Here is a 21,794-nt window from a genome sequence, read left to right as displayed (position 1 = left end):
TTTGTTTAAAATAAAATAATTTTTAAAATAATTGTTGATGTCATGTGAATGAAATAAGTGCCATGCGTTGCCGCATATTTGGGTGACAACAACTGATTTTGCCGGTCATTAACTTTCTGCATAAAACATCATAATAATTTTTCAGTCGTAATTATAGATATCCATCATTCGAAATATTTACATACAAATATGTACATCTATACATATAATATAGCCAAGCATATTGTTGACAAATAATTGATTGTTTAATCTACAAAAAATACCAAAACAATACTTAAGCTAGCTTGGCCATGCAGGAAAATGTGATTAGAGTAGGGAGTTGGCTGCCATTTATGATCATTAGTTCTACATGGCAATCAATGATTGACAAAATAATACCCAATCCAAATTGGTCACATGGAATCGAACCTAAATAGGCATGCACCACTCTAAGAATCGAACCAAAAGCTCCTAATTGCTAATAGAGGGGTGAGATCTCAATTCATATATATTATAGTAGTCTCACTACATCTATCTCTTTGTTAATTTAATTATTTTTAAACAGATGCATACATAATCCAACAAATACTGCCACTCCTCTTTTGAATCATGAATCGGCTGTTGCCACATTCAACATGTTTTCTAAGTTAATATGAACATAACACATGTGTGGCTATGAAATGAGATAGCAAAACGACATAGATGGAAAACAAGATAGGTTTAATCTCCCAAATGAAAGATAGTTATGAATCGAGATAGCTGATGCAACCACAAAGAAACGTTATCGATGAAATAAAATGGACACGTAATACGTACATTTAGGTGCATAATATATAACGGCGATTGTGGAATAAGAACGGCCGTCATCTGGACATGGAGACATTTAGTTAGAGAGGGAGAGAATCCTCGCACGATCACTTTATTACGTGACAAAATAATTGAGGGGTCTTTTGTGGGGTGCGGTCACCAGCGATTCTACCTTCCTTCCTGGTTCTTCACACCCCCACTCGTACGGCGGGGCGTGGGGCGGCGACTCCCGAACTTACAAAAAGCCATCGCTTGCGTCGGATTTTGCTCTTCTTGCCACGCCGCGGGCAGAACAAAATAAGAGAACCAAACGTGGAAGGTAGGAAGCCAAGAAAAACTTTTATTCTCCTCCTTATCGAACCGCTTCCATCTCATCGTCTTCTCCTCCGATCGGCTCCAGATCCGGTGGTTTCCCACTGTTTCACGGCGATCCCCAGCGTTTCCCCGCAACTGGGGTGGGGGATTCATCTTCCTGAGTTTTTTCCGGCGGTCTTCCTTGATCTATGCCCCTGCTGAGGTGGATGTCTGAGAGCCGATCGGGGTTTGCTTTTCTCTTAAGTCGGACGACAAAAATAGAATCCACTGAGAGTAAGCTAACTTTCTTCCGATCTTGGATTCTTTTTTTTTTGTCGATTTTTGTTTTTTGCTCATTTTGGGCTTTCTTTGCGATTTGACGCCGATATTCGAATCGAAGCGTTTCCTGCTCTTTCTGTGGTGATTTAGTTAATTGTTTCTGCGTTTTTTTTCCCTCATTTTTGTTTGGTGCAATTAGGTTGGCGTTAGGTTCAGGGGTGAAAGGCGTTTGGGATACCGATACCCAAGAAAGGCGTTTTTTTTTCTCTGGGCAGGGGAACGAATTTGAGGAAGATTTAGAGTTTGGTTGGCTTCAAGAGAGATGGAAGGACAGGTGGGCGCCCAGGTCGCCCCTCCGCTTTTCTTCCACCAGCCGCTCCCTGAACAGTTCCACGAAGCGGCGCCGCTTGGCAAGAAGCGGGATTTCCCGTGGCAAGCCCCCGCCTTCCACCACGGCCAGCAGCAGCACCAGCAGCAGCAGCAGCGACTGATGGGCGCTTCTCTTCTTCCCAATAACAACCACCCCAGTGGCAGCTGGAACCCCAAGATGTGGGATTGGGACAGCTTGAATTTTACGGCGAAACCCTCGGCCGATGCCTCCGATGTTCTCCATCTAGGGACCCAGCCGGCGGCTGTCACTGCTGAGGTGGAGCAGAGGAAGAAAGGGGAGGAGAGTTCCAGTGCTCTGACCTTGGGCAAGGGTTTGGAAGAGGATGGGGAGAACCTCACTTTGAAGCTTGGAGGGGTCAACTTCACGGCGGCGGAGGAGCCGGTCGCGAGGCCCAACAAGAGGATCCGGTCCAGGTCGCCGGGGAGTGGCGGCAGCTACCCGATGTGCCAGGTCGATGATTGTAGGGCGGATCTGTCGAACGCCAAGGATTACCACCGCCGGCACAAGGTGTGCGAGGTTCACAGCAAGACGACCAGGGCTCTCGTGGGGAAGCAGATGCAGAGGTTCTGCCAACAGTGCAGCAGGTAACCGAATCTCCCCAAGTCAAAGCCTTTTTGATTTATCGATTGTTTCCATCATGACTTCTACCCAGATTTCTCCAATTGTTCGTCTTGTCTTTGTTGTACCGCAAGTGTTTCATAAATGAACTTGTAATTCCTTGTGTTTCCTTGTGTTCCGGTATCTCTAAGTAAATCATGTGTGATAATAAGATATGCTGGAAAATTGTTTTGCTTCGTTGTATAACTCGCATGATCTCTTTTTTATTACTTTCCCATGGATTATTTGGCGAGTTTGTCATCAATGATCTATTTAGATCCTTATATTCATAGATTTTTGTCTGAGGTGATCAAAGACATATTAAGACCACTGCTGGGAAGTTTTGTTCGGCGTAGTTTAAAGCTTAGCTGTCTTTTCTGTTCATCTTTTTTTTTTTTTTTGTGGTTTAAATCCTGTAAAATTTTATGCCCGCAATCCAGTTGCTTTGAGTTGTCTTCATATATAAAAGTGCATATTTATGTGCTTTCTCATATAACCTGGATCTAGATTGAAGTTATCAGTTTTCGATCTCTTGGTCTTGGCTTGATGCTTGTATGTTCTGAGACAAATCAGTAAAGTTTCCATCTTATGTTATTCAGATTTCACCCCCTTTCTGAGTTTGATGAGGGGAAGAGGAGCTGCAGAAGGAGGCTTGCAGGACATAACCGACGAAGAAGGAAGACCCAGCCAGAGGATGTTTCCTCTCGGTTGTTGCTTCCTGGAAACCAAGAGAATGCAACCAACGGGAATTTGGATATTGCCAGCTTGTTAGCGATTTTGACACGCTTGCAAGGTAAGCTATTTTGCTTAAATGGTTGCCATTTGTTGTAGGCTATGGGATTAAAGCCTCGTCAATTACAACTGCAATTCGATGTAACAATGCAGGTAGACCAGCTAGCCTGCCCCCTCTACCTGATAGGGACCGTCTCATCCAAATCATTAGTAAAATAAACAATTTGAATGCTGCAAACACTTCATCAAGATTACCTACATCTGGTGGTATTGATCTAAATGTTTCACAAGCTTCCCAGCAAGGTTCGCTTGAACAAGCCCCAAAAGGAAATGGAAATCCTGCTGTACCATCATCCATGAACCTGCTGACAGTTCTCTCTGCAGCACTTGCAGCTTCTGCCTCTGAGGCTATTGCTTCTCTTTCTCAGGGGAGTAGTGACAGCAGTGGCAATGATAAAACCAAGATACAATGTGCAGAACCTGCTACTGATGTCAATTCACACAGCAAACCAACTCGAACCTTTCCTTCAGCAGGAGTAGTAAGAACCAACTGCGTTGGTCAATACCCAATAGAAGTACCTGAGCAGCCAGTTCAGGAAGCCCGGCCAAGTTTGCCATTGCAGCTGTTTGGTCCTGCTGAAGATGACAGTCCTCCAAAACTGGGATCTGCAATGAAATATTTATCCTCTGAAAGCAGCAACCCCATGGAAGAGAGGTCCCCTTCATCTTCTCCTCCTGTTACGCAGAAGCTTTTCCCTCTACATTCAGCAGAAGAAAGTATGAAGCATGTGAGGATGTTAAACTGCAGGGAAGACAATGCAACAGTTGAACTAAGCACAAGTCATGGATGGAATGCACCACTTGAGCTTTTTAAGGACTCACAAAGAAGAGTTGAAAATGGGACAGTCCAAAATCATCCATATCAAGCTGGTTATGCCTCCTCCTCTGGTTCAGACCATTCACCTTCTAGCTCAAATTCTGACGCACAGGTATCACAACCAGCTCACAATGATTCTTGTTTGTCTTGATTACCTGGTCCATCCTGTATATTGAGTGGTAATGTAAGCTCGGGTTGCCATTCTTTATTTTAACTTAATATTGTCTCCCGTAGGATCGGACGGGTCGGATCATTTTTAAGCTCTTTGACAAGGATCCAAGCAATTTCCCAGGGACCCTCCGTGCTCAGGTATGACATCTGAGAAGGATATGTCACTACAGCTTGCTGAAATGGTTATTTACTGTTTTGTAGTACCAGCTTGGAATCTGCTCTCTTTGAATGATCAAGTAATATTGATGATTTTGTGATTTCAGATACTAAATTGGCTCTCTCACAGTCCATCAGAAATGGAGAGCTACATCCGACCTGGTTGTGTGGTCCTATCGGTTTATTTATCAATGCCACTGATTGCATGGGATCAAGTAATTGCGATAGCCATAAATCATTTTTGCATTCTGGCAGTTCTTCCTCTTCAACTCAGGATGGGTGTTTGCTTTGCAGCTTGAAGAGGACCTTCTGCGACGAGTCACTTCGCTAGTCCAGCATTCAGAGTCAGATTTTTGGAGAAATAGGAGGTTTTTAGTTCGTACGAGTAGACAATTGGTCTCACATAAAGATGGTATGCTTTAATTGTGTGATTCTGCTCTCCATGCATACCATGATATTAATTGAACACTTTGCAATTCTCCAATTATATTGATGTGCTGCTTATTTATCTCAGGAAAGGTCCGCCAGTGTAAATCATGGAGGACGTGGAGTGCTCCTGAATTGACCTCTGTATCACCTGTTGCTGTAGTGAGTGGGCAGGAGACTTCCCTTGTTCTTAAAGGTCGCAATCTGACAGTTCCTGGCACCAAGTGAGTTGAAGATCAAGATTCTTTATTTATGCAAATAAATGTTATGAATAGCTGATTCTCTTCAGGTCATAATTAACACTTGATGAATGCAGAATCCACTGCACCTATATGGGAAAATACACATCAAAAGTTCTGTGCTCAGCTTATCCGGGCACCATATATGATGATTCCAGTGTGGAGAGCTTTGATTTTCCTGGAGGATCTCCCAAAATCTTTGGTCGTTGTTTCATTGAGGTGGTTATCTTCAATTTAAACCAGTCAATGTAGCTGCCAAATTGGTTGATACTGTGGTTGTTTATTGGTTCCAAATGTCACAATTGAAAAATATCTCGAGTTAACCTATCTTTGAATTTCATGTGCAGGTGGAGAATGGTTTTAAAGGGAATAGTTTTCCTGTTATTATTGCAGATGCTAGAATCTGTCAAGAGCTGAGGGCCCTTGAATCTGAGTTTGATGAAGATGTTCAGACGGAGGACCAGGTTCAGGAGAATGGGCAGCCAAGATCTAGGGAGGATGTTTTGCACTTTCTAAATGAACTTGGGTGGCTCTTTCAAAAGACAAATACCTCTTCCACCCCCTCCTCTCCTGATTTTTCTTTCCCACGGTTTAAGTATCTTCTAACATTTTCTGTTGAACAAGATTGGTGTGCTCTTATTAAGACACTTCTGGATATACTTGCGGAAAGAAGTTCCAGAAGTGATGCTCTATCACAAGGAGCGCTGGAAATGCTTCTAGAAATTCACCTCTTAAACAGAGCAGTGAAGAGAAAGTGCAGGAGAATGGTAGATTTACTTCTCCATTATTCAGTAAGGCGCGGAAATGATAATAAAAGTATATTCCTTTTTCCTCCAAACCTGCCGGGTCCTGGTGGATTGACCCCGTTGCATCTGGCTGCATCCACAGAGGACTCTGAGGGCATGGTTGATGCACTGACCAGCGACCCGCAAGAGGTAAACTTAATTGTTTCAAACTTTTGCTGCACTGTCAACAAATTTTACCCTCTCTAATTCTTCTAAGCTAGCTTAACGCTTATCGCATCACACGACAGAATTTAATTAGCATTCTTTGAGATCTGGCTTTAAAATGGTGCCTTCGTATTATGTCTTCTGCATCATGCATTCAAGTCTCCCATGTTTCTAATTAATTTACTATGGTCTTTGCAAAGTGATCTATTCTGTTTCTGAAAATAATCTCACTGGTTTACCTGTTTTGTCTCTGAAACTTTTTAGATTGGATTGAACTGCTGGGATTCTGTACGGGACGACAGTGGTCAGTCTCCGTATATGTATGCAACAATGAAGAACAATCATTCTTACAACAGTCTGGTGGCCAGGAAGCTTGCAGACACAAGAAATGGCCAGGTATCAATTTCAGTTGGAAATGAAGATATATCTTTGCATAAATCATGGATAACAGGAGAGGAAGATAGACCTGCTGCCCAACCTTCGCAAGCAGTCTCTTGTGCGCGGTGTGCCATGGCAGGGGCAGGTTGGCTCGGGCGAACTCCCCGCACAAGGGGGCTTCTGGCACGCCCTTATGTCCATTCAATGCTCGCAATTGCTGCAGTCTGTGTTTGTGTCTGCCTCTTCTTCCGAGGTTCACCACAGATTGGCTCCGTCGCTCCCTTCAAATGGGAGAATCTTGACTTCGGCCCAAGATAGCTTCTACTTGGCGATGCTGTTGCAGACAATGGAACAGCTAGTTCCCACATGCAGTATCTGGTCCCAATCAGTTATTTATCATTGTCGTAAAGTTTTGAATCGTGGGGACTGAACTTGGTAGGGGAGAGGTTCGATTCTTTGGCCGGTTGCAATGGTGTCATTTGATGCGCGGACGTGGCGGAACGCATGCTAGAGAAACCTTGATATAGAGGATAAGGCGGAGCTATCCCATGTTGGGTGGGGCTGGTTCCGAAAGCAACTTCGAATTTCTAGGTAAGGCCCCAACGGAACCAGGAACCATAACAAAGGAAGCTGGTGGAGCTAGGGGGAACATATTCTCCCTACTTCCTTACCTGGATGGAGCAAGTTACTCTATGCAATTGGAGCGTTCGTGCTTGTTTCGGAAGCAGTATTTTTATTTTTCCTAGTGTTCATTACATATCCAGTGCTTTGCCTTTTTTAGTTCACCTTTTTTTTGTTTTTGTCTTTCGTTGGATCCATGGGGAGTGTAGGCATGGAAAGTGCTCATGGGTTCTGTGTCTGTAACAGGAGAGTTCAGTTATATTACATCTCATACTCGAGCAATGTTATCTTCTAGCTGGATGGAGTTAGATGAGATAGATAGATAGATAGATAGATACGCTGATTGATTCTTTTATTCATGTTCCCGAGTAGCATTTGCTGACACCTTTTTATGCTTGCACCTTTCTACTCTTTACATAAGTATTCGACAGCAGTCGCTTTGAGCTTTATCTTCCTACAGGTGGATTGGATTGCCTTCCTATCTATCTATATATATATTTTTTTGTCTAATGAACTTGATTATTTGTGCAATCCACCTCTTATGATGATGGTGCCTTTTGGATTTTGTTGATGGGGCATATGCTTTTGTTCAGAGAGGTAAGGGACTGAAAATTGTGGTGGTTTTGGTGGTAGTAGAGATGGGACATGCAGGGAGGAGGAGACGTGACCTCACTACTTGCGTCTGTTGATATTGAAGTGATCCAGCGATGGCGAGAGTGTGGACGGAGGCCAGGAGTTGGCCGACGCTGTGCCGCGAAGGAAAGAGAAAGGTATTTCATTCGGTGCAAAGCTGGAGGGATGTCCTACATCACAAGGTAGAATAAATCCATTTTGTTAGCATTGCAACAAAGCTCGAAAGCGAAGTCTACGCACGCTTGGTACGTCGGCAACTTGATGTGTATAAAATAAATAAGAATGCCATGTGATATCACAACTCTCATCTTATCAAATTCTAAAACGCCGAGTGGTGAGGTTTCATCAGTTGTCTCTTCCATACACACTATGACTTAACGTCGCCGTTATTCCTAAATCCTAAATGGGAAAAATTATAAGGCCTACCTGCTATTAGGTGAACCCAAGGGACAAATTCGGGATAAGACTTATTCAAGGGACCACAAGATAATAATTCAATTCTAACCTGTGACGGTGGGCGAGATTCTCTGACTCCGTCCGGCTGTCATTTTGCATCCACAGATTTTAATCCCAGTCGGCAACTAATGAACCCCAAGAGAGCTTAAAAATAAACTAAAAGTAAGTAATATCCATGCCTGGCTGGCTGACCTCCTCCTTCTCATCTATACCTTAAAAATATCCCTAGTGATAGACTAACATTGCCTTCGATATTCTCTCCGGTTCATCTTTCCATATCTTAATTTTTTTCCTTCTCTCTGTTTATTTCCATATCTTATAGTTTAATCATCCATTATTTATTGTACGTCTTAATACAACCAATAATGAAGCATAATAGATTATTTGCAAGTGGGTGATGAGAACGGGTCATTTGGTTAAGTAAGGAGGTGGCCCAGTACGGGTAGTTTAATTTTAAAAAAAAGAAGGGTGGAGCCCACAAAGGATGTGTAGTTGCCGTGGGCGAGTGGGGGAAAGGACGGAGTCTGGCTGGAAGTGGGGGGTCAGAGAAGGTGGGCGATGAGCTGGCTCGTACGCATGCGTGTTCGTACCCGCACCTCCTTCCATTTGCTGGGCCCGGTTCCTGCCGCGATGGCCCGGCCTTACCGCCGTGGCGGATCGTAAAACAATCCACGGGCCCACCGGCCCATCTGCCGTCCGGCGCCCACCGCCTGAGAATCTCTGGCCGTCCGTTGTCCGCAAAAATTTGTGGACGTTTGTGAAAAGGAACGAGAACATGTGCCGAGTGACACCGTTCGAAAAGCACCGCTCCAATAGCCATGTGTCCAGCGTCTATATTACACCTTGCATCATGTTGATAATTACGGCCGTTCATTTTTAAAGCGGTGCATCGAAATAAATATTTGATGAATAAAATTTAAGTAAGTTAATGTAATTGACTGCATGCATGACCGTATGATGCACGTGATGCGTACGATATAATTTTTTCTGGGCCCAAGCAAGATATGAAAAATTTTCCGCATATCAAGTGATTTTATAATTGCGTGTCACGCTCTACATAGTTAAAATACTCCACTGTTGAATAAAATCACTCAATTTACAAAGTCCTATATTAGACACTTGCAATTTAAAATGATTCTTTGTTTGTCTTATAAATTAATGCCCATAATACGAGAATCAAGTGCACTTAATTATCAAGAAAAAAAAAATATCTTACGGCGGTTCAACCATGGTTTGGACATAATTTCGTGGCATTTAGTGCAGTTTGGTCCCATAGGAGACGATTCTATCTGCTTAATTTCAAAGTAATTAGCCTATTAACTCTTGTTGTGGATTTGCTGCCAAATGAATAAACTCCCTTTTTGATCCTCCAAGTCAAAAACACACATAATATTTCCCAGGGAACACAAATGAGGACTTGCAACTATAATATAGATTCTGTACTTCAGAATAGCATTGGTCCCAAGTTGTGCCTACGCTATAGGCCTCCTTGACCATGGACTAAAGATGCTTGAAACTAGAGACAACTTGTTCCCCTTGATATTAGAAGGACAACCAGATTGGGTGGACCTCTGCATGAATAATTGTTCTAATTTTTATGCCCTCAAATTGTGGTTCGGTAAAACATGACTTCTTGCTCCAATTTTACAGTTTGCGGAGATTTCGAGCAATTGCAAGGCATTTTGATTTAAGCTCGGTGGCTCAAACCTAACGTAATGTGGCTCAAGAAAGAATCGATGTATTACAGATCGATTTGTCATCACTCTTGATACATGCATCACCTATTGTTGTAGGTGCAATTCCATCAGTCCAATCTATCCTTAAAGTATATAAAGCAGCTTACTTTCTTGACTGCAAGGAGTAGCTTGATGAGCCAGGATTATTGATTGCCCTTCACTACAATGGCAACGTTTGGTCGAGCTATTGCTCTTGCTAATGAGGTGTTGGAGAACAACAAACATGCAGGCAACTTGTAGAGCTCATGGAGCTTAGGCTCCCACCATGATCACCTTCCATTGAATTCTGCCATGTGGCCAGAGGTGAGTTTGTAATAAGAGACAATAGAGGAAGCTCATCGACTATTGCTATCTTTGACCTCTCTCCTCTTGCCATGACAGACCTTTCCCCTTTCACTATACTGCTCAAAGAGCTAAGAGCAGTGCCAGGGCCCATTTTATTGTACCAAAGTCTTGTAGGTTGAGGAAATTTGGATGGAAGGTGACTGGTCATTGAGGAAGAATACTCTCTGTTTAGAGCTGCGAGTGGATGGATTAGAAAATATAGCCCACTTCAAATTTGGATAGGGTTTGAATCACTGAATCCCTATTTCGAACCTGAATCTATGAGGATCAGTCCAGAATTAGTAAATTTCATTTTTATAGCTTTGCTCGAGGATAGGTAATCATCAATTTGTATTGTTGATTGTAATTTTCTATATGATTAGTCTGTACATTCCTACGCATAGGAGATTGTTGCTAATATTTGTATATTTTTTTTATTATTCTTAGTCTATAATATATTTATGTTATAACTGATTTGTTTATAATTTTTTAATATATTTATGCATGTTTCCTATGGTTTGTGTTGGATTATTTTTGCCTCGATTTGATTTGAAAAGTCTAATGTATTGATAACATTAATTGTAAACCTGATCCGATCGTGCTCGAATGGTGAGTTGGCTCCTTTTCAATTTCTGACACAAGTTAAAGAGGGATCGAGCTTGGGGTGCAGTGATCCTCGTCCAATCTGATCCAATTGCAATCATAATGCCATTTAGTATGATTGGAGATAATGTGTCCCTTCTAGGTAGGAGGCAAACCAACATTACCGATCTACAAGTCTAGGTTATCAACATACACATTTCTCTCTTTTCTTTTCTTTTTTCCTTTCTGGAGAGAATGCAAGGGAGATCTACCCTCTCTATAATTATCCAAATCCCAAAATTTTGAGGATACACATCATGACAAATCTCAATTCATAGCTCTCTCAAAATTTTTTAGATCTAGTTCGTTAGGTAGATTATCATCTAGAGTGATGTAAATGAGCCTACTTACTAAGGGAAAAAAGCCCAGTCCTTGCTGAGTCTGAGTTTTCAAAACTCATGTTCAAACTACGTTGGTCAAGCCAGACCAAGATTTGGATACTGATTCGGCCCAAAACTATTTGGATGGTGCAGGTGTGTGCGTGAGCACTTATTACTAGAGCATGCTTGAGGTTCATTTTTGTTAGAGATAGATTGCTCGCTCACGATCGCATATTAAATCAAATTTTATTTTGGGATTACGATCGTGTATAAGATTAGTGGGTTCCATATTCGTGCTAGCTGGAATTCAAAACTTGATTTTGATAATATGGGTGTGGCTCCTTTCAAGCCTCTTATGTCTATTGAAAGGCGAATAATACAGCGAACTGAGTCGCCTCTTATGCTGGGCATCATTCGGAAGAGTATTTTTCAGAAGATTTGGACTCGGTTCCTTTTCCTCTCTGTTATGCACTTTTTTTTTCTGGTTTTATTGGTTCATCAGACTCAATCAAATTATTATATTTTCTACTAAAATTTATTTTTTGTTTTAGACGGTGGTTCTTTTTCTTGTTTGAATTCTATGTCGGTTGAGCCAGACCAGGATGGGGATCCAGACCGGACCCAAAACTATCGGTGCGCGTGGGCTCGCTCACGGCGCACCCGTGAGAAGGTTACGCCGCTCCCGCGCGTCGCGCGGGTTCCGGCCTTGCCTCGCCCGTTTTCCCCTACACGTACGCCTGCCGCTTCCTTTATACGACCATGAAACCTCCCGTCCACTCCTCTGGATTTGGCCGGTCCCCATCTCTCTTCCCTCCGCCGTCTCCTCCGCCGCCGGCAGCCTCCGGACACCGGCAGCTATCCCTGGTAAGCGCTCTCCCTCAATCGTTCTTTCCGTTTTATTTGGGATCGTTCGAGGCCTATACATCGCCGACGCCCGAGACGAAGGAGCTCTAGCTAGTGCCCGGTTCTCTGATGTCGAATTTTGCGGAGCATCAGCATGGGCATAGATTGAGTTAGGGTTTGGTTTTCCATTTTAATATGGTTAGAAAGAACGCGGCTGAAGAAGCGGTTCTTGCAAGGTTGTTAGGATTTAGGATTTCAGGTTTGCGGCTAGCGTTTAGTGATTAGAGTTGGATAAAAAATGGATTGGATTTATGTCTGAAAAATGGTTGCTGTTTGTACGCCAATAGCTCGACGGTTCGTGCTGTGATTTTCAATAGTTCGCGCAGCTTTATTGGTTTGTATAGCTTCTCATGGTCGTTAATTGTGTGTAAATCGTTGATGTGTTTGAATTAGTTATCAGTTGATGTAGAGTTTTTTTTTTGAATTACAGAGAACCTTAGGTCTAGAAGATTGAAGTGCATTTGTCAATCTTGATGTTGTTTTTTTTTTATTGTAAGGTACGAGGAGATGCTCAAAATATAAAAAAAGTACAATGAGACTTATCAATATCTAATAACAATCAAAGTTGGGGATGAATCTTATCAGGCAGATGATGATGTTCATAAGCTCGTTTGCTGTGCCAACCAGTCAGCCGGCTGGTTGGCCTCCCTCTTTACATGGGTGGCCTTAAAGAAGCTCAAGTCTTCTCTTATATCACAATGTCCTTCAACAGTGGGTTATAATAAGCCACAGAGTCGTCAGATTGATTTAGACAACTTATAACAGTTGCAGAGTCCCTCTAGCCACACATAATTAGCCTGTCGATGATCGTAGGCCATAAGTGATCCCTCCCATGCTGCTCGCAACTCTGAAGCAGGACTGAAGTGGAAACAAAGGAATGAGAACCAGTGCATAGGATCCTCCCCTGGTAATATGATTCAGTACAACACCAAAGGGGGTGCACCCAACAAACTTGAATAGGATCAAGATTAGGACTCACCGAACCTAAAGTGCTCCAGTACCTCGAGTCAGTGAAGGTGCCCTGTGCTTGATTTGCTTTTGAATGTAGCCATAGTAAAAATTGAGATAGTATTCCCTTAAGTTGCCTAAAATAATCTCTGTTCCTGCTACTCCACAATAATCAACCAGCATAGCAGATGGCACCTCTAACATTAATTCTCAGCTCTTGGATCCCTAAAGAAGTAGTAGGTCATCCAGAAAACTGTAAGGAATATGAGTAGAAAGAGTTGCAACCATTGGGACCAAACCTGTTAAGCTAACCACAGCCGGTTATAATGTTGAACATCTTCCACCTTATAAGGACATAATCACAACTGTCAAGTTGCTGAGCTAGGAGATGGTGCTGAACGGGAATGCGCTTACATGGAAGCCTTCCCCATTTAGCCTTCACTAGAATAATTTCACACGAGGTGAAACTTTGACCTCCAAATCTGAGAGAAAACAGAATTAATATGATCTTGATCTTGTTGCTGAATAATTAAGCTTCTTTAACAGAAACTTTGACACTTCCACTTCTTTCCCAAACTAATCTATCAGGCCAGTTCCTTATAGGTATCAGAATGATAATGATGTGACGGACGGAGTCAGGATCAAAAGTCTGCAACAACTCTTCAATTCTCCATTGTCTATCTTAAGAAATAAAATGAGCTACCAATGCATCATCACTACGGTTAACCATATTAATATGTAGAGGAAGCCTGCTAATAAAGCAATTAAGTAGCCTTGGATCATTGAGCAGATTAATATATTCATCATCACTAATCATCCACCAGAAGCTCTCATGAATCACTGAAACACCCTTTCAGAGCCTTCCAAATTGAAGAAGAATCCCTACCTGGTTCAAAAGAAGACCAGCAGCCTTGGAACTTGTCTTTAGAATTGATTAACTGGATCCAAATAGAAACAGGCTGGAGAACAAATTGATCAGCAACCTTGGCCATAAATGCTTCTACTTCTCAAATCTTGAATTCCCAGCCTACCTGTTCCTTTTCCTGACATATAGTTTCCCAAGAAATCAATTGCAATTTTCTTTCACTAGATTCATGCCCGCAAAGGAAGGACCTAAACAACCTCTCCATTTAATCCAAAGCACTGAAAAAGGCTGCACAATTAGACAATAAGTAAATAGGAGTTGACTCAAGATACCGACTACAACTAAATCAGTCTCCTGGCCTGGGATAAGTGTTTCCACTTCCAACTATCAAGTTTCAGCTTATCAAAAATTGGATCAAGATCATTCATCTTCATTCCAGAGCTAGAAAGAGGAACACCCAAATAAGATCGGTTACACTTCACATTCCTTATTCCAAGGATATCAACAATCTGTTGCTGAACATTCTCTAGCAACTTGGGGCTAAAATATATATGTCACGTATCTAATTTCACATTCTGCCTAGATTGACCGCAATAGGTGATCATTATCTCATTTAATACCTTTGTATCATGCCATGAGGCCTTTGGATTCTAACAGTAGGTCATCAGCAAACAAGAGATGTGAAATCCAAGGTCAGTTAGAAGCTGGCTGGTGCAATCTTAAGGCACCATCAGAGACTGCAACTTGCAACAATCTCAATAACATATCAGAGCACAAAATGAATAAAAAGGGGGATAAAGGACAACATTGTTGCAGACCAATAGAGGAAGAAAACCATGGTGAAAGCATACCATTTACTAGGGCAGAAAATGTAGGGTCCTAAACACATCCCTGAATCCATCCCACAGACCGATTGTTAAAACCATAATGCCTGAGAACCACAGTCAAATAGTCCCATTTGATTTGGTCATATGCCCTCTCTTTGTCCACCTTAATCACCATATGCTGCCTTGCTATGTTATATTGTCTTGGGTTTATGTGTTGGGTGTGGGTGCCAGTCCAAGTATCGGATATTTCTATATCTAAGAATTTCCTCTTATGGAGCCATGTACACGTGTCTTATCAATGTTCGTGTTCAAGTATTGGTGGGTGCAAGTATTTTGGGCTAAATTGAAGTGTCAGGGTAACAAGCTGCCTTGTCAACTAAATGCATTATTTTCTAGGCCATCATGATATTTTCTGTTTTACTCCTGCTCTGAATAAAGGCACCTAGTTCCTAGGACACAAAGATGATAGATTTACTATATTAACTAGTAATTTTGGCTATGACCTTGTATATAAAGAGTATTATGTAAACTTTCTAATCTTTTAGTGCTGAAGCATTCTGCTTCTTAGGGATTAATGTAATAAATGTAAAATTCCAAGCTTTAGGCATAGTAGAAGTCTAAAAAAAAAAACTCTCTTATAGCTGCAATGATATAAAAAAGGCGTCTCAGTGCATGAGACTTCCATATGCAGTTTTAACCCCAAGATGTAGATAGGATGTTTCTGTATTTTGAACCCATGATATCTAGGTTACAATAGAGCAACCTTACCATTGCACCAAGGTCCACACTCACAATGGAGCAATGATATCCACCTTAAAAGTACTACAGAAAGCTTCAAAAAATAGAGCCTACAAACTGCTGATTAGAATCCAAAACCAGCAATGGCTCTTTCAATTTCATCATCAGAAACTGGCTGGCAAAGCTCATGATTCTCTGCTTCATACATTCCATGAGGTATTGGAGGGAGTTCAGCTGTAACCGAAGGCAATTGTTAGGCACAAAAAATTATAATCTGGATTGTTAAAGCATTGATGGCACAAAGCTTTGGATGAAACTTCAATTCGTTTAGGGCATTTAACGACGCATGCTTTATTTAAAGAGGCATGAAGGTAGATGAAATTAATGCTTCTGGTGCAACAATGAATGCCCTTGGGTGATAAATGCAACCTTTTTAAGTTAGCATTTGTAGTATTAAGGACCCATATTAATATCAGGTGCTGTGTCCTGCCTTGTAAATAGGAACTTGTCTGTAGAAATTGCTGTTTCTTGGCATGTATCTGGACCACATTCTCAATTCCTCATTTAAAATCTTCGTTACTTTTCTCATTTGTTTCATTTATAACCTTTATTACTTTTCCTTTTCTCATTTGTTTTGATAACTGATATGCTCTGCAATAGAAATGGAGGGAGGGGGCAGGTGGGAGGTAAAGGCATGGTTTTAAGCGGCAACACCATCTAACTAGCCCTAAAACTAGGTGCTTGAGGAGAGATTGAGATGGCTAGGGGCCTAGGGCTAGGCAGGCACCCAGAATCCAAGAGAACATTGCCAGACTGTTAGATGAAAGTGCATGAAAGATGTGCTCTTGGTCATCCATCCAATTGCGCATTTGTAGATCCGTGTATGTTTACGCGTGGACATGTCCTGCATGCAGGGTATGGCCTAGAAGTTGACCTTGTCCAAATGGAGTCCTGTGTTCAGATCTTGGCAAGTGTTCCCCCAAGTAGTTGACATGGGTAATTCTAGCATTAATTCTTTGAAAAAATTGGTGGTTCACACAGTTCTTCTCAAAAAAAAGGTCTAGGAGGCTATTCCAACGTGATTGGCTAGTTTCAACCTATCGCACCTTTAATGAAACCAGTTAAATGGTTGCTTTATGACATTTAAAGAATGATCAAAGTCTATGTTCAGGTTGCAAAGGGCCTTGGATCATTTACTTCCATAATTTATCAATTATATACATTAACTGAACAACTTATGTTTTTAAATTTTACTGCTATGTTAAGAAAGTCCATTCATCATTAAATAAAAATACAAGTCAGGCAGTTAGATGAAATTTTCCTGTCTCTCTCTCTTTCTTCCCCTCCCTCCCTCCCTCCATTTGACATGGTAAGTTAGAAAATGAACTTATATTGGTGTATTGTCTCCAATCATGTGCTAATTCTTTGCTGATGGTCATTCCAGGCAATGGACAGAGTTCATAGGTTGGGTCAGCGCAAAGTTGTGAATGTCCATCGACTCATCATGCGTGGCACTTTGGAAGAGAAAGTCATGATCCTCCAGAAGTTCAAAGTGTCAATTGCTAATGCTGTCATCAACGGAGAGCATGCTAGCCTGAAAACAATGAACACTGACCAGTTGCTCGATCTCTTTACTTCTGCACCAACCGCCAGAAAGGTCATTTACAGTCTAATCTTTCACAACTCTTCCATATTATCATGATTTCTCGAAAGGAGGGGACTACTGGCATTCAGATATCTGGATACGCATTTAGTTTACAGTTCTATATTCTATTCTCTTTTTTTTTTGGGAAAAAATATTGAATACAACTACTTTGCTTGCTTCAACTGTTTTCTCTTGACCAAACATGAAACAGGGTAGTGCCCTTTCAAGCAGCTTCAATGGCGACCTGGGTAAAGATTCAAAATCCATGGTGGGTGGGAAGGGCTTGAAAGCCATTCTAAGTGGACTAGCGGAGCTCTGGGATCAGTCACAGTACACGGATGAATACAATCTCAGGCATTTCTTGGCAAAGCTTAATGGCTGAGTCTGGTTGCACCGCAATGTACAGTGTAAATGGGAAGAGTGAGTCTGTTGGCCTCAGATTTTGATCCGTCACCCTTGATTCTTTTGTTCTTTATACATGTCCATTGGATCATGAAACTGGCTAACTTACATGGGTTGTCTAACTATTTTTCGGGATGGTCGAGTTCCCCAAAGGACAGCAGTCACCCAGCACGTACAGGTATCGTCAAATGTCTGAACTCGAGCGTTTTGTATCCACGTTCAGCTGCTTATAATCAAGTTAGCAGCTTCATTGCTATGTGCTGATGATTCTTTTTCTTTGTGCTTCCAAGCAGTTTGAGATCGCCAGACTCCCACTATCCAGGTTGTTTAAGCCTCAGCAAGTAATGGATAACTGTAGTTACGCCTGCTCACCAATGGAGACCTACCCTTTGATCATGCCAGTTTCTTAAATGAGTGTGTTGAAGCCCGGGCTTATTCGGAGTCCAGAACGCTTGCAACAGCGGCAGCTCGCAAACAAGATTTTGTTTTTCTTTTCTTCCCCTCTTGATGCGCTGCGCTGGATCTGTTCTCATGGAAATAAAGACAGCCCATGGAAACAAAGCAACTGGTGTTGCGAAGAATTAGGCCATACTGAGTGTGTAAGACCTAGTAAACTGGGCCCGGTCCACTTGACTAGCCCAGTCAATATAGCCTAACAAAAAAAAAAGGGGAAAAAAACTTTGCACGTGCCGCACTCATGCCGGGAGAGAAGAGGAATTTTGATGGAAGTCTTCTTCCTCTTGATCTTGCCTTAGGAGTTCTCTTCCTCTTGATCTTGCCGGATGGAATGCGACTCTAGGTCAGATTCCAGTTGTCCGGGCCTATTTAGAGACTCTTCTTGAGTCCTCTTTCTCTCCGAGCACCGATTGCCTTCGCACCATTGTTGCCATGAGACCGTTAAGGACTCTGCCACCATCAAGCGACTCCTCTCCTCTTTCTTCCGGGCTTTTTGAAACCTAGATTTTGGTCAATGATCGCTAAAATTTGGCCGAAAAGGGCAATGCCTTGTTTTCCTCTCTCATTTTGACCTTAGGCGCCACCACTACCACCCTTTTCCTCTCCTTTCTTCTTCCTTGGCTAGAGAGAGACTCTATTCTCTCTTCCTATCTCCTTTCTCTCTCTTTTCCATCCTCTCTCCTCTTATTTATCTTTCTACTGAATTTTCTTTTCTGCTCTCTCTAGAGATGATAGATGTAGTAAGATACTCCTCTTAGTTATTTTGAAACAATCCTGGTGAAGAGTCCTAATCCAAGATCGCCGGGCAGTGTGCTTACCTTCCTTAGCCCTTGCGAAATACTATAAGATATAATCACTTTCGATCTCTATTGAACTATCTGTACTCTAGTCCGAGCATGATTTGATGAAATCACCTTGATTAGACCGATCGAGATGTCAGATACTTCTGCTGGTCAGCCTTACAAGGATGTTAAAATTTAGAGTTTTTATTTTATAAAAATAAAATGATGAAACTTTAATAAAAAAATATAATTTTTGAATTTTAAGCTGTCAGAGTAGGTGCCAAAATTAATTGGACCTGAAATTGGATTGTGCTAGCAAGGTAAGTCATGCAATTTTTTTCTACATTTATTGGCAAATTATAAATATTTTTTGAATCGAATTAGTCTAAATTTATGAACTTGATGCATGGTATTTTATTATTATATATGCCTCTTTTTAGAATAATATATGCTTCTTGATTGAATATATTGATTTCGATATGGATTATGTTAGTTGATTTCGATGTTGTATGATATTATGCATGTTACGATTTGGAATACTAAATATGCTTTGAGAAAATGAGTTTTGCTTTGAAATGAATTGAATTTACATCCAGCCTTTATATCGGCACCCTACTAGTGGAAGTTATTTGCAAGTATATCGACATCCTTTCAGTGGGGGTTATTTGCTGGTATTGACACTCTGCCAATAGGGGTTATTCGCTGATATATCAACACCTTGCTAGTGGGGTTTATACGCTGGCATATTGATACATTGCTAGTGGGAGTTATACGTTGGCATATTGATACCTTGTCAGTGAGGATTATACGTTGACATATCGATACCTTACCAGTGGGGGTTATACATTGACACTTTGATGAGCTCATATTCTGCACAGCCACAGAGTATAAATGTAGTTATAGTTCATGGTTGTCGAGATGAACTTGATAATTTGAAAGAAATTGATTTACAAACAAGATTTGAAATTTGAAATGACTAGATAATATATCGATTTGGTTTTGAATCGATGTATTTTGCATGCTTAATTTTAGTATATTATTATTATTTTATTGTTTGATTTATCTAGCTAAAGTGATTATTGCTTACTGAGTTGTCTAGCTCATTATACAATCTTACTGTCCTTACAGATCCGAAGAATTGCCTCAACTCAAACATTTATCATGAGAGAGTGATTAGAGATAAGATTTTGACATCTATATTTAAACTATATTTTATTTTATAGTTGATGCAAGATTTTAGAATATTATCGGTTTTGTAAAACTTTTAATTTTATTATTTAATTAGAATTTGAATGGTATTATTTAAATTATTTCTGCTGCTTGATGTCCTGATGAGATGCCTTCCATACTCATGAGGAGAGTTTCTTATGGGTGTGCGGCAGTTGCCACGACCTCTGACTTGTGATCTCGGATCGAAGGCGTGATGGATTGGGGTTTTGAGTTGTCTTTTGCATAGAGGATAATGGCCTTACGCATGCGAGATCGTTCAATTGAACCAACCCATTCAAACAGCCCCAATCCTCCCTCCATATGAGGTCAAGTGGATGTGAGATGGAAGATCCTTCTCCATGGAAGATCGGGACCAGGGCTGGGGAAAGTGTGAATAAATATGGACAATAAGGGCATGTTTGATTTCCAAGATTCAGAATCAGAATAAATTGGAATGAAAATCGGAATGGTTATTTTTTCAGATATGTTTGATTCATGATTGGAATCAGAATTGGAATGGAATTTGAATACTAGGAAAGAGTAGTGATTAGATTTTGGAGGATTGTGGTATTTCCATTCTCTCTTAAAATGGAATGAGAATGAGACTTGTGGTGGTTCAATTTTGGCCCGAGGGTGACCACGCCGAAGGAGTCGGAGGAGCTGCCGGTCGAGAGGAAAAAAAGATGCCACCTTACGTGCGCCGACGTACCTGCACAAAGCCTCACGGGTGTTTTCAGTGAGGGCACTCCGATGCTTAAATTAGCGTGGAGTATTTGTTGGCCAAAAAGTCCTTAGGCATTATCTGATGGGGCAATTTATAGTCCCCGCAGATGTGCCCAGGTGGCGAAGGTATGGCTCGTCCTCATCATGGGAGGAGATGGCGCTAGCCAGGTGGCGTGCGGCCATGGCTTACTTGAGGCACATGGTTTGAGCTGTCCCTACGCGCGGTATGGCGCTGGCGTGTGCCGCAGGGTATGGCCCTTGTCAGTAAGCATCGCTGGGGCAGCAAGGCGTAGTTCTTTGTCGATGTGTCTTGGCATGGCCATCAAGCAAAGTATGGTACAGTAAGGTTGCTGCAGGGCATGACCGTGACGCGTACTGGGCGAGATTAGCTCGGCATTTATCCGAGATCGAGGTCAGCTCGGCCTTCGACGGGGGCCGAGGTCGGCCTTGCCCGCTTGGCAGGGTGCTGAGTTCGGCCGACATGGGGGGCCACGATAAATATTCAGTGAGGTCGGCCCAGTGGGTGTTGAGGTCAGGCCGACTTGGGGGCCATGATATGTTTGATGAGGTCAGCTCGGCGGGCCTTGAGATTGGCCTAGCCTTCTTGACTTTGAGGTATGCTCAGTAGGGCACCCCGAGCTCGGGTCGGGGTGCATCGTCGCATGGGGCGCTCCGAGCTCGGGCCGGGGCGCGTCGTCGTATGGGGCGCCCCGGGCTCGGGCCGGGGTGCGTCGTCGTTTATCCCTGCAGTCGAGGGAGCTCTTCGGCTTGCAGTCGATGCAGCAGGGCGCCCCGAGCTCGAGCCCAAGACGTCATTATAAGCACTAGAAGAGGTTGCTGTATGTCGTAACAGCGGAGAGATCCAGATGAGGTTGGCCGGACCTTTGGCGAAATTCGAGATTGGACTGGCTCTTAGTGGGATCGAAGTCCCACTTGGTCGGTGCCGAGGTCTGCTTGGCCAAAATGGGGTGGTCCCTTGTCCTGAGCAGGACGATCCATTCTGCCCCCTATCAAGACTCTCTCCAACTAAATAGTTAGAATAGAAGTCACTTACTATCATTTTTATTTTAAAGTCCAACTCCTCCCAATCAAACATGCCCAAAAAGTATATGCATGGTTAGTTTAAACATGCCTAAAATAGTTTGCTCCCTAATATACTTGATACATCAAGTATATGCACAGTTAGTTTAATTAATAGGTATTCTCAGTAAACACTTTTGTATCTATCTACTTCTCGGTAGGAAAAGGTCTCCCATCATCCGTCACCTACTAGACTTTTTGGTAGTTC

The 21,794-nt window shown here is 42.1% G+C and overlaps 2 protein-coding genes across 4 annotated transcripts; both read left to right on the top strand.

Moving 5' to 3' along the window:
- Positions 1-837: 837 nt before the first annotated feature.
- Positions 838-7,179, top strand: LOC103713873 (squamosa promoter-binding-like protein 15). 3 transcript variants are annotated; one of them, XM_017844451.5, is made up of 12 exons: positions 838-1,105; positions 1,187-1,374; positions 1,559-2,334; positions 2,947-3,140; positions 3,233-4,068; positions 4,191-4,265; positions 4,391-4,498; positions 4,578-4,695; positions 4,798-4,933; positions 5,026-5,167; positions 5,296-5,883; positions 6,163-7,179. In XM_017844451.5, the coding sequence occupies exons 3-12, from the start codon at positions 1,682-1,684 to the stop codon at positions 6,592-6,594; spliced, it is 3,282 nt and encodes a 1,093-aa protein (XP_017699940.4). In that variant the 5' UTR covers positions 838-1,105; positions 1,187-1,374; positions 1,559-1,681; the 3' UTR covers positions 6,595-7,179. The 3 variants fall into 3 exon arrangements, with proteins under 3 accessions (XP_017699940.4, XP_088570567.2, XP_088570566.2); XM_088714441.2 differs by lacking the exon at positions 1,187-1,374; XM_088714440.2 differs by having other exon boundaries at positions 890-1,374.
- Positions 7,180-11,738: 4,559 nt separating this feature from the next.
- On the top strand, positions 11,739-19,889 carry LOC120108465 (TATA-binding protein-associated factor BTAF1-like). The gene is made up of 4 exons (XM_039122069.3): positions 11,739-11,872; positions 16,734-16,946; positions 17,146-17,514; positions 17,630-19,889. The coding sequence occupies exons 1-3, from the start codon at positions 11,768-11,770 to the stop codon at positions 17,314-17,316; spliced, it is 489 nt and encodes a 162-aa protein (XP_038977997.3). The 5' UTR covers positions 11,739-11,767; the 3' UTR covers positions 17,317-17,514; positions 17,630-19,889.
- The last annotated feature ends 1,905 nt before the right edge of the window (positions 19,890-21,794 follow it).

This window comes from Phoenix dactylifera, chromosome 18, assembly GCF_051530095.1.
Source record: "Phoenix dactylifera cultivar Ajwa chromosome 18, Ajwa_hap1_PhDact_Kaust_v1.1, whole genome shotgun sequence".
NCBI lineage: Eukaryota > Viridiplantae > Streptophyta > Magnoliopsida > Arecales > Arecaceae > Phoenix > Phoenix dactylifera.
Note: the sequence above shows the minus strand (reverse complement) of the source record. Positions and strands in the feature narration are given on the sequence as shown.